At 34.6% G+C, this 15,754-nt stretch overlaps 1 protein-coding gene across 11 annotated transcripts in view; it reads right to left on the bottom strand.

Moving 5' to 3' along the window:
• Positions 1-15,754, bottom strand: part of DGKB (diacylglycerol kinase beta) — a 494,094-nt gene that overhangs the window by 207,944 nt on the left and 270,396 nt on the right. For all 11 annotated transcript variants that reach the window (XM_087773968.1, XM_087773975.1, XM_087773980.1 and 8 more), the window contains 2 exons: positions 11,707-11,781; positions 206-291 (listed from right to left, as the gene is read on the bottom strand). In XM_087773968.1, the coding sequence (XP_087630094.1) occupies positions 206-291; positions 11,707-11,781 (161 nt within the window). The remainder of the gene's footprint in view (positions 1-205; positions 292-11,706; positions 11,782-15,754) is intronic.

Below are 15,754 nucleotides of genomic sequence, written 5' to 3'. Positions count from 1 at the left end.
AAACACTGGACTTATCTAGGGATTTTGAATATCCTTTGCAATTTGAATATCCTTAAAAATAATAATGCCCCAAACTAAAGAATTTCAAAAATTTCAATGAACAAGATCTTGTTTGAAATAGCTGTATCCATACTTTGGTATATAGGAAAGAGCAGTAAAATGAAAAACATGAGTCAAGCAGAACTATGTAAATGCTATTGATTACCTATGCAATCCAAAATCCAGCCTACTGTTCCATCTCCACCACATGCTAGTACTCTGAACTCAGGAACATCTCGGAAAAAATTTAACCTAAAAACAGTAAATGAAGATATCTATTTAATTATCATAAATGCATTGTGCATTATGTGAACATTTTATGGCTTAAGACATTTCATTTAATAGTAAATGGCAAGCGAACACATGAAATAATAATCACCTCTGCTCATGCATTCATTTTTTAGACAAATACAATCCAACATTGTATTATCTGAAAAATTTAATATGAAATTGTTAATTCAAGGGTTATTATGGTACACTAATACTAGAAATAGCTTGGACCTGATGATTAATCCAAATCTTTGTCTTGGTTCAAATCTTGTTTGAAGCTATTGTCAGAAAACATTTTGTTTACCTAGTTATAAATGGATATGTAGTCTCTCAAGACAGAAAAGTCTAAGGTGGCTAAATGTATTAGCCACAACATTTCCTTGTGAGGTGCTGGCTATAAAAGTGTATGAAAAAACACATATTTCTGATAGTACACTAATACATAATAAGCTGAGCATTTTGTGGTTGATAAAAACAACTTTGCACTATGGTTTAATACAAAATGAGTAAGCATCAGATTGAATGCACCAATTCAATCATCCTACAAACCATATTTTAAAAGTTAAATATCTCTGGTAATGTTTGCCTGGCTATTTCTGCTTCCATATCCATTGAGTGCTGGACAGTATCACCACCTCATTATCCACTTCATTCAATACCAATGTTCCCTAATGGTGAAAAATAAGGATATATTAAAACAATTCTAAGTTTAAATACTTAAAATTTAAAAGCATCTTTTCAGGATAGCTTTTGACACATACTGAAATTAGTCCTTACACATAAATTGTGACTAGACAAAAACCTTCCAGTAATTTTGCTGCATTACTATATATGTGTGTGTGTGTATGCACATTCACAAATATTATATCATTAGTGTCGCAGACATCTTAATGCATATTCTATATGCTAGTGACCAGCTCTGATTTACAGTTTGCAATCTCCTAATAAATGCACAATTAGTACATTGTACCCAAATTCTTAAATACAAATATACACAATAACTTGCAAGCATTTAATTCTAGCTATTTTCCATATGAAAATTTAATGCTGCACAGAAAATGGTGCTCCTGTCCTTAGAAAGTTTTAAAAATTCTTTTAGGCCCCTTGATAAAATCAAGAACACGTGAACAAGTACGGAGTAAAAGAAAGAGCATGGGAGAAGGACATGGAAAGCACAATGGTCACAAAACGTTAAGATGTAGAAGATGACAGTACAACTTCTTGTTCTATTAGTTTTAGATCTGAATTTCCAGGTTAGCAAAGCTACATAGAATTAAGCCCTTCTCACCTCTTATGTTCTACTTCATATGTCCACAGGACAAGTGCTATACGATCTCTTGTGATTCAGAACGCCATGTGCCAAATCTGATGGGGTACACTTGGGCAATACATCTTATAATAAGCATATGTGCTGAAAGACCCTCTGCTGGAAGTCACCTCCTCCCACTGTAAGAGTGGGCACTGAGATATGCCCTGGCCCACAGGTGTGCACCTCTGTCACTTCACAAGACCTGGCAAAGAGACAAATGCCTCCCATCACCAGTATTCCCACTTTGACCCAATGTGTTGGGTCTGTAGAAAGTTAGCAGATCTAATTATATTGCTTCCAGTAGTGAGGGTATTTCAGATTAATTTAAAATCAAATTACAGCCCAGAGGTGATGGCAGGGTACTAACTTCTATAAATATTTAAGGATTTCTACCACATGTAACAGATGTCAAAAAGAAAGTCTGGAAAAACAAATAAACAAACAAACACCAGAAGTACAGAGTTGATGCTAGCATTAATCCAGATAGGCAGAACATAGACCTAAACCTCCGTCTCCCTTTTCATAAACAAGCATCCTCACCATATGGCTATCAAACATTCTTTTTGTTTTGACTGTATATTTAATCTTTATCAAAAAAGTATAACTTCCCAAGAAAGTGGGGGATTTAAGAATCTGACAAAACCATATTGTCAAAAAAATTCTCAGTAAACTTCATTCATATTTCCCCTGAAGCATTTTATAGTCATACACAGTGAATTTTCCAAACAATTTCATAATACAGCATTAAGTTCACATGACTTTTTCTTTTTATAAATTTAAATATAAAAATAATACATACATTATATAAATACATAATACATAAAAAACATAAAAATAAAGCATAATATACCTTACATTGTATATTTGCATATATAAATATAGTGTATATAAATACACTATAACAGATATAAATATTTATAAAATCAAATTAATTTATAAAATTAAATAGTTATATAATTATATATGTAAATAAATCTCATTCATTGAATTAGAATGTGCAGCCTACATTAAGAGTTGGGAAGGGAACGTGGTTTTCTGTTTATAAGGTTTCGTTCAAACTCAGTAAGTGTTATAATTGTAAAGAAAGTATTTGACAGATTTCTTAATAGAACGTAGGATAAAGAGTAAGTATTGCCTATCAAGATAGCTCTAGTCAATCAGTGTTTTAATAACACCTGTTACCTCTTATCCACAGAACATTTTTATGTGGCTTGGAAAAAAAATATTGTTGGAAAAGAACGTAGTAAAAATGGTTTGAAGTGGAAATAAAAAAAAATGGAAGTCATCATAAGGGCTTTGTGCACTGTCAGACTAAGGTAAAGGACCAGAATAGAAAATGTAGTCCTATTTTCTTAAACTGATTTGTAAAATTGCACAAGAATTCTAGGTATATATATAATAAACATCAAATAACATAAAAATATAAAACAGTACTTACAATGGATCTCTTCCCCCAAAATTTTATCTCTACTTTTAAAAAAATTATTATTTTTTAACAATTGAGATGATTACTATTTACATAGCACAATATGACAAGTATGACATTAAGTACAAAGCACAGATGTCTATTATATCAATAAACTTTACAGAAATTATGACAATAACCTTGACAGAAATTAAATAGGATATGAGAAACAGGTAAATCAGAAACTCCAAAACATGTCTTTTATTGGTATCAAATTAATTTGTACTATAATTCACACAAAATCATTTAATACATCACTTTTTTTTTTTTTTCAATGAAGAAAAATATTGCCACTAAAAAAAATTCCCCTTTTATTTATGGATATGAGAATAGGTAGATATTCTTTTATACAGATTTGATTTTTATAGACATAACAGTAAAAAGCTTTCCTACATCACTTAACATAAGTCAGTGGAGCTGGAATGGTATGTAAGAACATTAGGCTGGTACAGACTGTAACCCAGGTTACATCTATTCTTCAATTACTGGCAAAAAGGCAAGAAAGATCAGCAGAACTTCCACTAACATCTCCTACCACAGGACAAACAAAACTCCTGATACATTTGGGAATAAAAGATGAAAAGCCACAACTACAATAATCTACAGGAAGACAAAAAAATGTATGGCTGCATACTAAGGCCTTATAATCACTTAACAGCAGGATATTTTTGCTAGGTGAATTGTTAAGTGATTCTGGAAAATGAACCATTTTTCTTTCTACTAAGAAAGGTAAATACAACCAATCCCTAAATGTGGATTACAAGAGATTATTATATTTGATTGTATTTCTATCATCAAAATTGACAAGATCATCTAATTCTTGCCTGATGATCGAATTCTTATATCATTAAACTGCAGCTTCCCCTTTTTTTTACAGTATCCCCCAACTTTTCACATTCTACAAATTCCATAAGCATACACATAGTTCTTCGTCCAGGGTCAATAATTAACACAGTAAATGGGCTCAGTCATAAGACTGAGCTGGAAAACCTATCAATAGATATCTTCATCTTGATAGCTCCCTTGTAAATTGACCTGTTTCAGTCTTCCCTAACCCAGTTCCCTATCTGCTGGAAGTAAAACAAATGAATTTAAACCACTGAAGGTGTTTGATACCAGCCTATTTTTATTTTATTTTGCCAGACACAAGGATCACGCGCATAGGGAATTATGGAGTTTCCGCTGATAAATTAGTAATTTCCACCTGAAAGATGGCAACTGTTTCAACTACCTATACTACTCGAATTCAGTTTTTCATAATCACCTCATCAAATCCATATGAATGCAGAGAAATTATTTATGAACAAAACACCAGTGCTAGAGGACTTAACTATTTGCTGTTGAATCGTGCATGTAAGTCATTTATGCACAGATACCACCCCCCGCCCTTATTCTTATGGAATTGTTTTAGGAAATCCTGTCCCAGTCACAGTAAATCTATTTTAAAACATAAGTTGCAATGCTTTCCATTTAGGTACCTGCATATGACTTTCTCATACCCAGAAGCAGTGCACTATGCAGAGATTTCAGGTGCTCAGCCACACAAAGTGGCATAACAACAGCAATGTATGAAATCATTCAGCCAGCCTCCTTCACTCACAGTGGAAGCAAAAATTAAAACTGTCAATAGACCAAGCAAAGAATACTCCACTGATACTGGTATCTCAGGACAGGTATCAGCTAAATGTAAGGTAAACTGCAAATTATCAGTGGATATAAAAGTACTATTGAACGGGGTAAATTTCTCCACTGCAGAGAAGATCAAAGCGCAAAAAAAGGGAACAGAACTTAGTATCTGCCTACATTAGAGAAATTTTCTCTTAAATACTCTAAATGGCATTAGAGCTACTTCAGCTCTTGTGGCTTAAGCCCATGTTTTTACTGAGCTGCTTTTACAGTTACCCCTGAGTAATTTGGATTCAGTTTTTCGAAAAGGAGAATAATTTAGGAATAGATGATCAGTAAAATTTGTAAATACTTTTGTCTCATAGCTTCTCAGCCAGTAATACTATACACAGTACATTAACTTTGCCAATTACAATACTTGCATCTAATTGTAATCAGCTGCAAGACAGAGGACTTCAGAAGCTCTGCATTATTAATACAGTTTCTCTGTTAATCATAAAGGTATTTGCTATGACTTCTGTTTCAAAACGTCCATATATGGAGTAATAACATAGGCTGGCCTTAAAGGTATTGAGACAATAATATTGAATAAATATGTAAAATCATTAAATTCAACAAATATTTATTTTTCATAAAGTGTGGCATAAATCAAATACAGTAATATTACGAAAATTTTCTTGAATGGCATCTGTAACTTATCAGTTCAATAACTACAAGTGAACCAGTATGACATTTGCATATTGGAATAGAACTTATGCTGTGTGTGAATACAAGTGAATAAAAGATAAATGTTCAGCATAAATATCACCAGCTCAAAGCAAATTAGAGCCTGCTAACCCTTCATTAACAGATTTATGTTGACAAAGGACCAATCTGATAGATATCTCACACTTCCAGGTGAACCCTATAAATTAGAAACTTTGCCCACTTGTGAATTCACAATGCTGGGCTTAATCTAGCAATTTTACTAATTTAGATGTTCAACTCAGCACGGATTCTTCTTAAACTAACTCTCCAGAGGAAAGTATCAAGTTGGAAGACAAAGCAATTGCAATGTTGCAATGTTTACTCCTTTATTGTAATGACCATGTTGTCATTTTACTAAACAAATCAAATACAATCCCTGACAAATGGTTATTTACCGGAGTATATGAATGACAACTAAACACAGTTTTTCCTCTTCTAGACTGCCAAGCTGATGTGGCCACGTAGCTGGACAACATACACACTCTAACCTCATTACAACTCTCAGTTACAGTTTTCTGTATATTGTAATGACACTATTCATGAGACAGCAATTCCAGTCAATCACTCTAATAAAAACAGTTTCAATAAATCCAGTTTATCATTGCATGGGGCAATACATTCCTCTCCTGGAACGGCATTTTAATGTGCAAAAGTTAACTGGTGGATGCATATATCACAGCTGAAAATACTGTTTTCAGTTCATACTTTCTAAAGATAAAGGTGGCTGCTAAGTTCAAATCACAGGCTTGCTAAAACCCATGACGGCACATTTAGGAAAACAAGATCCCAGTCCTTCAGTGTGTCACCATATGGAATATTGAGGGGCTCCATGAATATAGGGGACATTTTACTGTCAGGTACCCAACACTGAAAACATTGGTCCATATGATATACTTCACACTCAAATATAACATTAATATCATAGAATCATAGAATGGTTTGGGTTGGAAGGTACCTTTAAAGATCATCTAGGCCAACCCCCCTGCCATGGGGAGGGACATTTTTCACTAGATCAGGTTGCTCAAAGCCCTGTCCAACCAAGAGTTACATTTTCCTTAATTATTGCTTGAGATGTACACCAACCTAATTCTACAGTATAGCATTATAGTCAGCAGATAGTCCCAAATCATTCTGATACAGATATTGAACAACAATGATAGTGTCAAACCTATGATCCCTGCAAGAATGAAATTTGCTTTATCTGCATAATACCCACAAGATGGATAGCAGCCTTGCAGATCTGGGAGAGAGAGATGCCAGTCAGAGGAAGAAATACAGAACCATTTGTGGGAAAAGTGAATCAATATATGCTGGGTAGTGGGTGGAGGAAAGAGGCTAGATGTCATACGTTCAGAAGTAACTTAACTGTGATAGTCAAAAGCTTACTTTGGGGTGACCAGGAAAAGAGAACCAATTCAGGGATGCAAGGAGAGAAGATCAAACTAATAAGCAGGCTAAAGGATGTGGCAGAGGCTTTTAAAACAAATTTCCAACAAAGGCTGTAAGGGTGTGGCAAACTCACTATTGAACAATTACGGTGGTTAAGAGAGAGGTGAATGAATCTGGCTCACAACTTCGGAAGCCTAGACAGAGACAGGAGTGGAAATTGGTGATATTTACAATATTTAAAGCTTGTGCTATGTATGCAGCAAACACCACAGTCGCCATACAAGTAAAAATATTGTTAAACAGCTGTTTAAAACACATCCCTAAACCCATGGTTTAAGTTTCACATGTGAAGACTTATTGAGTTGTAAGTACTACTGATTTATGGTGCACAACTATAACTTTAATCATTAGAGTATAACCAACCCATTAGGGCTTGCTTTGCCATTCTTTAGCAAAAATGTAATTCTTCCAAAGAAATACGGACCAGGTTCACGGTTTTGTTCAGGAGAAAATAACTATACAGTTCTTACGTTCTAAAAATATTCTTGGTGTATACGTCTTCCCAGAATACTTTGTATATTCCAAATGTCCAACAGCAAAGAAATGCTCTAGCAATCAATTCCAATAATCAAGGAAAATAGTGTAATTTTCAAAATAGGCCTATTGCTTTGTGAAGTTATAAAGGCCCAGGTGCTGTAGATTCCCAACTAAATTACAGAGTAAGTTGTAAGGATTCAGTTTGGCTGTCTTGGGCATCTTTTAAGTGGACAGAATTTAAGATTTAAAAAGGCCTGTTGAGGTAAACTTGCGGATAGAATTTAAAAAAGATATGCTCTCCAAATTAAATGCTTAAGGGAGTTACAAAGAAATACAACTTTTGTGGATATCATTTCTATTATAGAGTATAAAAATAACATAAATTAGACATTTTAAATAATAGACTTAAGGGAACAGGAGCCTTTTCAGAGGGACAAAGCCTTTGTGAAATGGTGACCTCTCTACAGAGTCATGTGGGTCTGTGGCTTGACTGCTATTCATCCAGCTATTATTTACCTCTCTGTGAGGTGAACAATAACTGAATTTCAGATTCTTCAAGATCATTAAATCCACAATAACAGTTGTTGTCAGAAGTAGAAGACTCCTATAGAGATATAACAACCAAACAGGGAAATTCTTTTCAAGGCTAAAAACACAGGTGCTAGGCACAAATTACACAATGTATCAGCCTGGCAATTTTCACGTCACTTTGTTAACTGTGGCAGTTCTACAACTGTGGAGTACCTTTTATGCCTGTGTTCAGCTGCAGAGCTTACAGAGTTGCTCCAGCTCACCCTCTCTCTCTGCTCCCAAATAAAGAATGTCTAAACCATTAATTATTATACCAGTGTTTAAATGTACTGTTGCCCTTTGGCTGAGAGCTCCTTGATTTTCAGGCCTCGCAGCAGGTCAGTTTCTGTTGTTGGAAAGGAGTCAATGTCAGAGAGTCGGGTGCTGTGTGATTTATTTGCAGCATGTACATATTTCTACATAGATTATGTACATGAGTCTTGACATAAACAGCTCCGAAAACCTTAGCTTAGGCATGCTAAGAAGCTACAAGAAACGTCTTTGTTGCTGTCCCTGCAGTTCTCCAAGTACCATCCCATCTATTATGAAAGTAGGTGACACATCCACTTGAGTAATTGCACATTCAGATAGCAATACTAAAATTCATTGTCAACTTGTTCACAATATTTTTCTATTGACTTACTACATGCCAGCTTATTTATAAAAAAAGCCACAATAACCGATACAATGAAAGGTGGTGGCGGTGGTGGGGTTCTGGGGGTTTTTTATTGATTTTTTTTTTTTTTTAGGGGAGAGGATTGAAAAGGGAAAATGGCATGTATTATTTCCATATTTCAAGGAAATTAAAATTTGGGACTCCACTAGTGGCCCTTCTTCCTCTGAACAAAGATTATTTTAACCCTGTTACAGCTCAGGTCTGCTAAGGAGCCCTTTATTGCAACACATTTCTGTGAAAGAACATGGTTATCCCACTGAAGAGGGAGAACGAAAGACCTAGTGATTGAGCTGTTCATGTTTTCAAAAAAATACATCAGTTTCACCGTCCCCCTAAGATTTGGGATTTTACTGGTCTCATAGTTCTCCTGTCTTTCTCCCTGTTATCTAAACAGGAGATATTTTGACAGCAATGAACAGGAAATATTAATTCACGTTAGCCACAGATGTTCGGAACTTGAGTTAGAAGGCTTATGAATGTTATCTTCTTGGTTGATGACAGCAGCCCATCAGAAAAATACTATCATAAATAAAAAACAAACATCAACTTGTGGGTTAAAGCAGACAGTTTGGCTCTACCAAAAACATGCAAATTCTACCCTAATATTATAAACATTCTATAGGTTGAGTAAACATGCCTGAAATTGGTATTCAAAAGAAAAAAAAAATCTCAAAATACTCAGTTAAAATGTATTACAATTATCATAAATGCTTTAAAATAAATATACATTATGTTTATCCCTTTCCACTCAATAACAGTAACTGGTGTGAAGAATACACTTTCATTTTTCTCTGTGCTGTGCAATCCCCCACTCTATTCCAATTCAATCTAAATGGCACATATGACAATATTAAATAAATGTAATATTTTGATTGACCATCCAGTATAACTGGCAATATAGAGATGGATGAGTGAGTGGACGGATGGTTGGATGGGCAGGTTTTATTAGGCAATCCAGCCCTCGCAGAAAGGGAAACAAGGACTGGTAAGTGAAATACAGAGTTTATTCAACTGCTCGCTTAAGGGACAAATTATATGCGGCCTACATAGTACTGCCAGGGGCAAGAAACGATGGCAGGAGATAAACTGGAAATTTAGGATTATTCATTTCTGTGGAATGAATAAAAAATATACCAAAACAAGATTAGTAAAATGCAGTGTCTGTTTGAAAATTAATTATAAATTTCTTCAAAGTGACGCTGAAGTAAGCTATTTAGATTCCTAATAGGAAGAGAAATTGAAAATATTTTCTAAAAAACACTGTCCTGGTGCAAAAGACTAAAGTTTAAATCGCTTTAATGCAGGGATTCAGTTTGAACTTAACACTGCCCTCTTGTGCTTCTGCCTTAAAATACATTTTCCTTCACATCACGAGATACATGAGAACCAGGAGTCAGTTACAGACAGAAAAGTAGTCAGTAACTGGGGTTTGATTTAAAAAAAAAAAAAAAAAAAAAGGCTCAATGAAATAAGATTAATTTGAACAAAAATATTTCAGTTGTTTTAAAAGTCGTCACCTCAATCTCTGGCATTTCTATTACACCATATGAAAGAAACAATATTGGTTACTAGTTTTGTCTCAGTTAAAATTTCTTATAAATTCCTGAAATAAGTTTCTGCAATTTTTATAGTCTACTTACTCTTTGGACTAAGATTACTTTTTACATTTTCCATATGTGTCAAGACTAGCATAACAAAACACAAACAAGAAATACCATTTGAGAAATAAAACAGCCTAAGCATTCAGGTACAGGATAAAATTAAAGGCATTAAAGAAATCATGCATGTCATTATTTTCAGTTTTTGAGCAGGTTTTGCACCATTCTGCAGGTTGCACATTAGCCAACTGTAGTGCAAGATATCCTGAGAATCCTAACTTCAAAAAGGATTGGGCCCAATCCGCTTTTCGCTTTCATCAATGCTATACACATCCGAGGTCTGACACAATAAATGAACGTACAGCTGATGTAGAATGGTTTTAGAAGAGACTAGCTTGCTGTATATTTGGCCTTAAAACCAGCAGTACTGGCAGAAACTGCCAGAGCATACTCTTTCCAGTAATATATCTGTAACAACTCAAATATAACTTTGCAAGGCACAAACCACGTACATTTCCACCTTCATCTTATTTTCCTCCAACTTAAAAGAAAAGAAGTCTAAACAAATAAAAACTCCCAAGATTAAAAAAAAAAGTATTCAAACAACAGTGTAAACTTCATGTCAGTGACAAATATCTCCTAACAGCCTTCTGCAACTCTTCTCACTGATGTAAACTTGTATCAGTGACATAACTAAATAACATCCAATACATACAAAATGATACACAGACCAGATGCTCAGTGCTGGTCTATCTTGTTTTCTTCTACCAAAGTACCCACTACTTAAAAAGGAGACAATTCCAGGTGGCAAAAGTTGGTATTTGATATACTGCAATTCTCCTGTCTTCACATGAATACAAAATACGAAGAACCATGGAACAAGCATGTTAGGCGAGTGACTGCAATACTACCTGGTTCAGATAACACTTCAGTCCCCATAAAAAGTCACTGCCTGCATAATCTAGCCTGTCCAGTCATTTTCCGCCCACTACATCCCCCAGATTATGGAATTGATAAGGAGTGTGCAGCCACTGTAATTTGAAACAACATTCTGTATCTGACATGCATAAGAATATATATGTACACTATATATATATTACACAGACATATATGTATGTGCACATATGTGTTTATGTAATAGAAATGTATGTCCTGCACGTCAGTCTTTGAGGCTGCATGATATTTGGAACTAAAGTAACCCCCACACGAACTCGGGTTGCTGATATAGCAGTAAAAGCTGCAAACAGAATGAAATTTATCACACTGTTTCTTATAGAGTACTGCATGGTTATCAGTAAAACATATGATACGTAGTTTTATTTGTACATGTAAACAAATAATACCTGTAAATTTCTGCAGCCATTCAGAGGTCTGCAGTGTTGATACATTCAAAACATGCTATATGTGCCTCAGTCTGTTCATTTGATTACGTAGCATTTTATTAAATGAGTTCCTGGTAATAATATTAACTGTGACTTACCCTGGCATTGGTCCATTTCCAGAAAGACTATAAACTTGACGAGGATTTAAAAGGTACTGAAATTTTCTATAAATTCTGAAGAGGTAAAAGAGACAAGGACAAAATATTTACTTGCATGTTTGGGGTTTTTTTTAAAGCTATCAATGAAAGAAAGAAGTTAACACATACTATAATTATTTGAATTGCAGGATCTCATTTATAGAAAAAAATAAAATATTTGAACAGAGCAATTATAATTCACACATACAGTGTATCATGGGCATAAAATTGAGACAGAAGTGCTAGAAGCTAACTACAGTTCAAATGCTGTATACAGACAGAAAAAAAAAGTAGGGTAAGGAAGTATAATGACACAAGGAAAGGTGAATCAAAAAAGCATTTTGAAGAGCATGTTGGTTCCTATTAAAGTAACTCCATGGTAAAGGACAGATTTATTCCTGAAATTTATTGCTAACACAAAATTACAAGTATAATTAATTGCAAAAGCAAATCGCCTTTGTCACCCACCAAAAACATCCCCATAGGTTGAACAATATTCTGAGAAAGCAAATCTGTTGTCAGCTACATCTCCTTTGGATTATTTTTGAATGGGAAGAAAATGAAAGAGATTCAAAACCATTGTTTTACTTAAATTACACATATTTTTAAATTATCTGAATAATAGGAAGCAATTTATTGATACAGCATGAAAAGCATTGTCCTACCCCATAAGGGACCCCATTTGCTGTCCCACTCCCAGAAAGTTTTTCTTTAAATGGTAGAATATTTCCCAAACTGTAACTTTATCAATTTGAGGTTACTTGTCCTAAAAGTATGACAAACATTTTTTTTTCTTCATTACAAATATTAGAAATGTAATTTCCTACATTGACTACAATGTGGTAGCTGGTTCATTTCTTATGTAGAAACAAGTACATGAAAGAGTTGGAGCTCAGAATGAATAAATATATACCTGGGATCTATGACAATAGTTTAAATTATAAACCCCTGTTTCTTGCTTTTAATTTTAATGTTTATATCCTCTAGCTAATTAATATTTTAATGTTTTTAAGAAAGCATATATTTTTCCACTGAAATATCTCTTCCTTTCTTTTTACTGCCTTAAATAAAATAGAAGCATAATAAGAGCTGAATTTTAAGTTAAAATGTCCACGTTTTCAAATTCAGCAAAATAAAACTGTCTAGACACAATCTATGTGCACATTGAGGATTTTTTTTCCTTAACAGTAATGCATAATTTATCAGGCTAGGTGGAAGACAAAGGTGTAAGAATACTGAATACAAACAACTTTATAATTATCTCTAAAATTGCCAAATTGGAACATTTTCTTAACTTCTCAATTATTTAGCAATATCAGCTTCTTCATAAAGCATTGTATTCAAACACACTCACACCATCTATTCCTGATGCCACTCCTGACAGAAAAAGTCAATGTGAAATGACTGGTTTCAATTTGCAAGCATGCACACATCATTGTCAATGGTTGTGATGATGACTAAATCAGACATTTGACAGTGGATTAACAACACAGTATATTTCCATTTAATTTGCAGCACCTTACCAATGTAAAAGGATTCTATTTTTTTAGTTTTCTAGTTAGTATGTGTAAGTTGCTTCTCAGTGACATAGGATTTAACCTCATCAAAGGTGCAGCTAATTTAATTTGCGTAGCTGACCGTAAGGTCATGTATTGTTATGAAGTCCCAAAGGCTTAAGAGTTATTTGCCTAAAAGTGTGGTGCTACAAAACATACTAGCCATTACCTACACTCACAATACTGTTGTCAGGTATCAGTGAAATGTTATAAAAGCCTTCTTAATAAAGAGGGACCTAGGCATCTCTAGCCAAAACCCAGAAGTCCACCTGCAATAACGAAGAGATTACATTGAATCCTGCTTGATTCACTGCATGCCATTCACAGGTACTAATCGAACATCAATACCAAATAATCACTCTATAATGACTCACTGCAAATGACACATCACGCTTTAAGTTATTGTAACATATTTATGTACTCTAGTCTGTGTAAAATTCATAACTTGATGGTTCATTTCTATTCTTAAATTCTCCAAAAAAGAGGAAGAAACTGTCCATAAATGTTTGCCCTCACACTAAATTGTAACTAGACCTAACAGTATGACACATGCAAGATGAAGAAATGGACGGTAATTTAGCCTTCCAGTTTTATATCTGCAGTACTAAATAGCCTATTGATACTGACATCTCTGAACTTCTTGCTTCTGCATGTAAGGAAGGAACTGGACATGATTTCCCTGTGACTGGAAATTTGTGCAGACAAAGCCCTGAGGCAATGTAGCGGGTAATGCCCCAGAAGACAGCTTTTTGTGACAGAGTGCAATTTCATGAACAAAGCCAGTTCATGAAATTACGCCTTGTCCCCACCACCTCCAGCTGGCTCTTACCTCACGACACAGTTTATCAACAAACAGTTATGCTTCCATAACCGTTTGTAGGGTTATTATGTGATCTGGAAAACTAAACAGATTCAATTTAAAATAAAAATCCTCAGAACAGTTTCTCCATTGTCTTTTTCTCCCTTTACTTAAATCATGCCCATGGTCTCATATGAACCTCAAAATAGCTGCACTAGCATAACTGAGGAGGCAGGAAATTACAGCAGCAGTGTCCCAAGAGGGCTGGGATCATCTTTGAACACCTCTGCTGCTGAGGAAAATACTCTTGAGTGCACCTTGGGCTGAGTGAGACTGAGCTATCTTCTGAAGTCATAAGATCATTACTTTAGAGAGGTAAAAGAAAGACAGAAACCCATTGGCAATTCAAAACTGGCAGTAATGTTGACTACACTGGGGAAGAATTTGGTCATAGCAGTGCCTTGTGCCAACTGGGGGATGCATCTTCAGTCATCTGGGAGGTGACTACCCAAGACGTGGTCAATATAGGCTTAATGTAATCCTAATGGCAGAGAAGAAAGAAGCCAAGGACTCCTCCCCAAAAGTAAAAGAATGCTAGTGATCTTCTCTCCTAGACATATAATATTCAAAAAAGATCATTTGAAACTGCTTCTACATTTTGTCTCAATGCTAAGTGAAAGCTTACAAAGCCAGATTAATCAGAGGGTAGCAGGGAAGAGCCACTTTGAACCAAAGTTACTTGAAAACAACAAAGGTCAAATATATCATCAACCTGTACTGCACAGACACTGAACGTGGAGTCAGCAGGAAACGTCAGTGTACGGAAGCTGATCTCCAGTGCATCCAACCGCACATTTGTCAAGGAAACAATTGTTTAAACTCACCTGCTGGTCAGGCAAATAAATTGGAAAATGGGGAAGTGGAAAACAAAGTAATGAGTATGGCAAAACAACAGTATGATTTAGAAGGATTCTTATGTGAGAAGCATTACCCTTAACAATAACAGTCTTTAGAAGCACTACGTTCTTGTTGTATATTCTTTCTGTTGAAAGAAACTATTTTGTCAATGATGTACTAAATATATACATTCTATTCACAGATTATTGAAAGCTGTTGTCTTGATTAGTCAGATCTTAAACACCGACATACAGAACTGTTAGCTCTAGGATGAAATGGATGTACTGCAGTTTTTTTCTGATTAAATTAAGCACACCTGTCCATTTTATGCACAATCACTGAAAACATGTTACAGTGTGATATAGCCTGAGGAAGACACCTGACTGGGTTTGCTGAACTCCTATCCAGTCTCATGCTTAATTAAAATCTATTTTTGGTGTGTGAAAGGCTTAAACTCATTAACTTTAATTCTAATTTGCTACTTTCTTCTTAATAAACATTGAATTATATTTTTGTTCTATTTTATTATAAGCATATGTATTATCCATTGGACTAAATCATTTAAGTCCAAAAAACTGAAAATGCATTTACGTCTCAGGTGATGGGCAGTAAGTATTAATCTCCATTGAGAAGAAAGTATAACTGGGTTATTTTCATAGTTCTTTATTTTGCAATTATATCTGAAGTCATAGCATTGGTTTTTAAAAGAGAAACCTATTCAAGAAGAACATGATATTTATCACCATACATTTTGTAA

Source organism: Nipponia nippon, unplaced genomic scaffold (genome assembly GCF_047370975.1).
Source record: "Nipponia nippon isolate SJK-2023a ecotype South Korea unplaced genomic scaffold, ASM4737097v1 scaffold_1, whole genome shotgun sequence".
In the NCBI taxonomy this organism is placed as follows: Eukaryota; Metazoa; Chordata; class Aves; order Pelecaniformes; family Threskiornithidae; genus Nipponia; species Nipponia nippon.
Note: the sequence above shows the minus strand (reverse complement) of the source record. Positions and strands in the feature narration are given on the sequence as shown.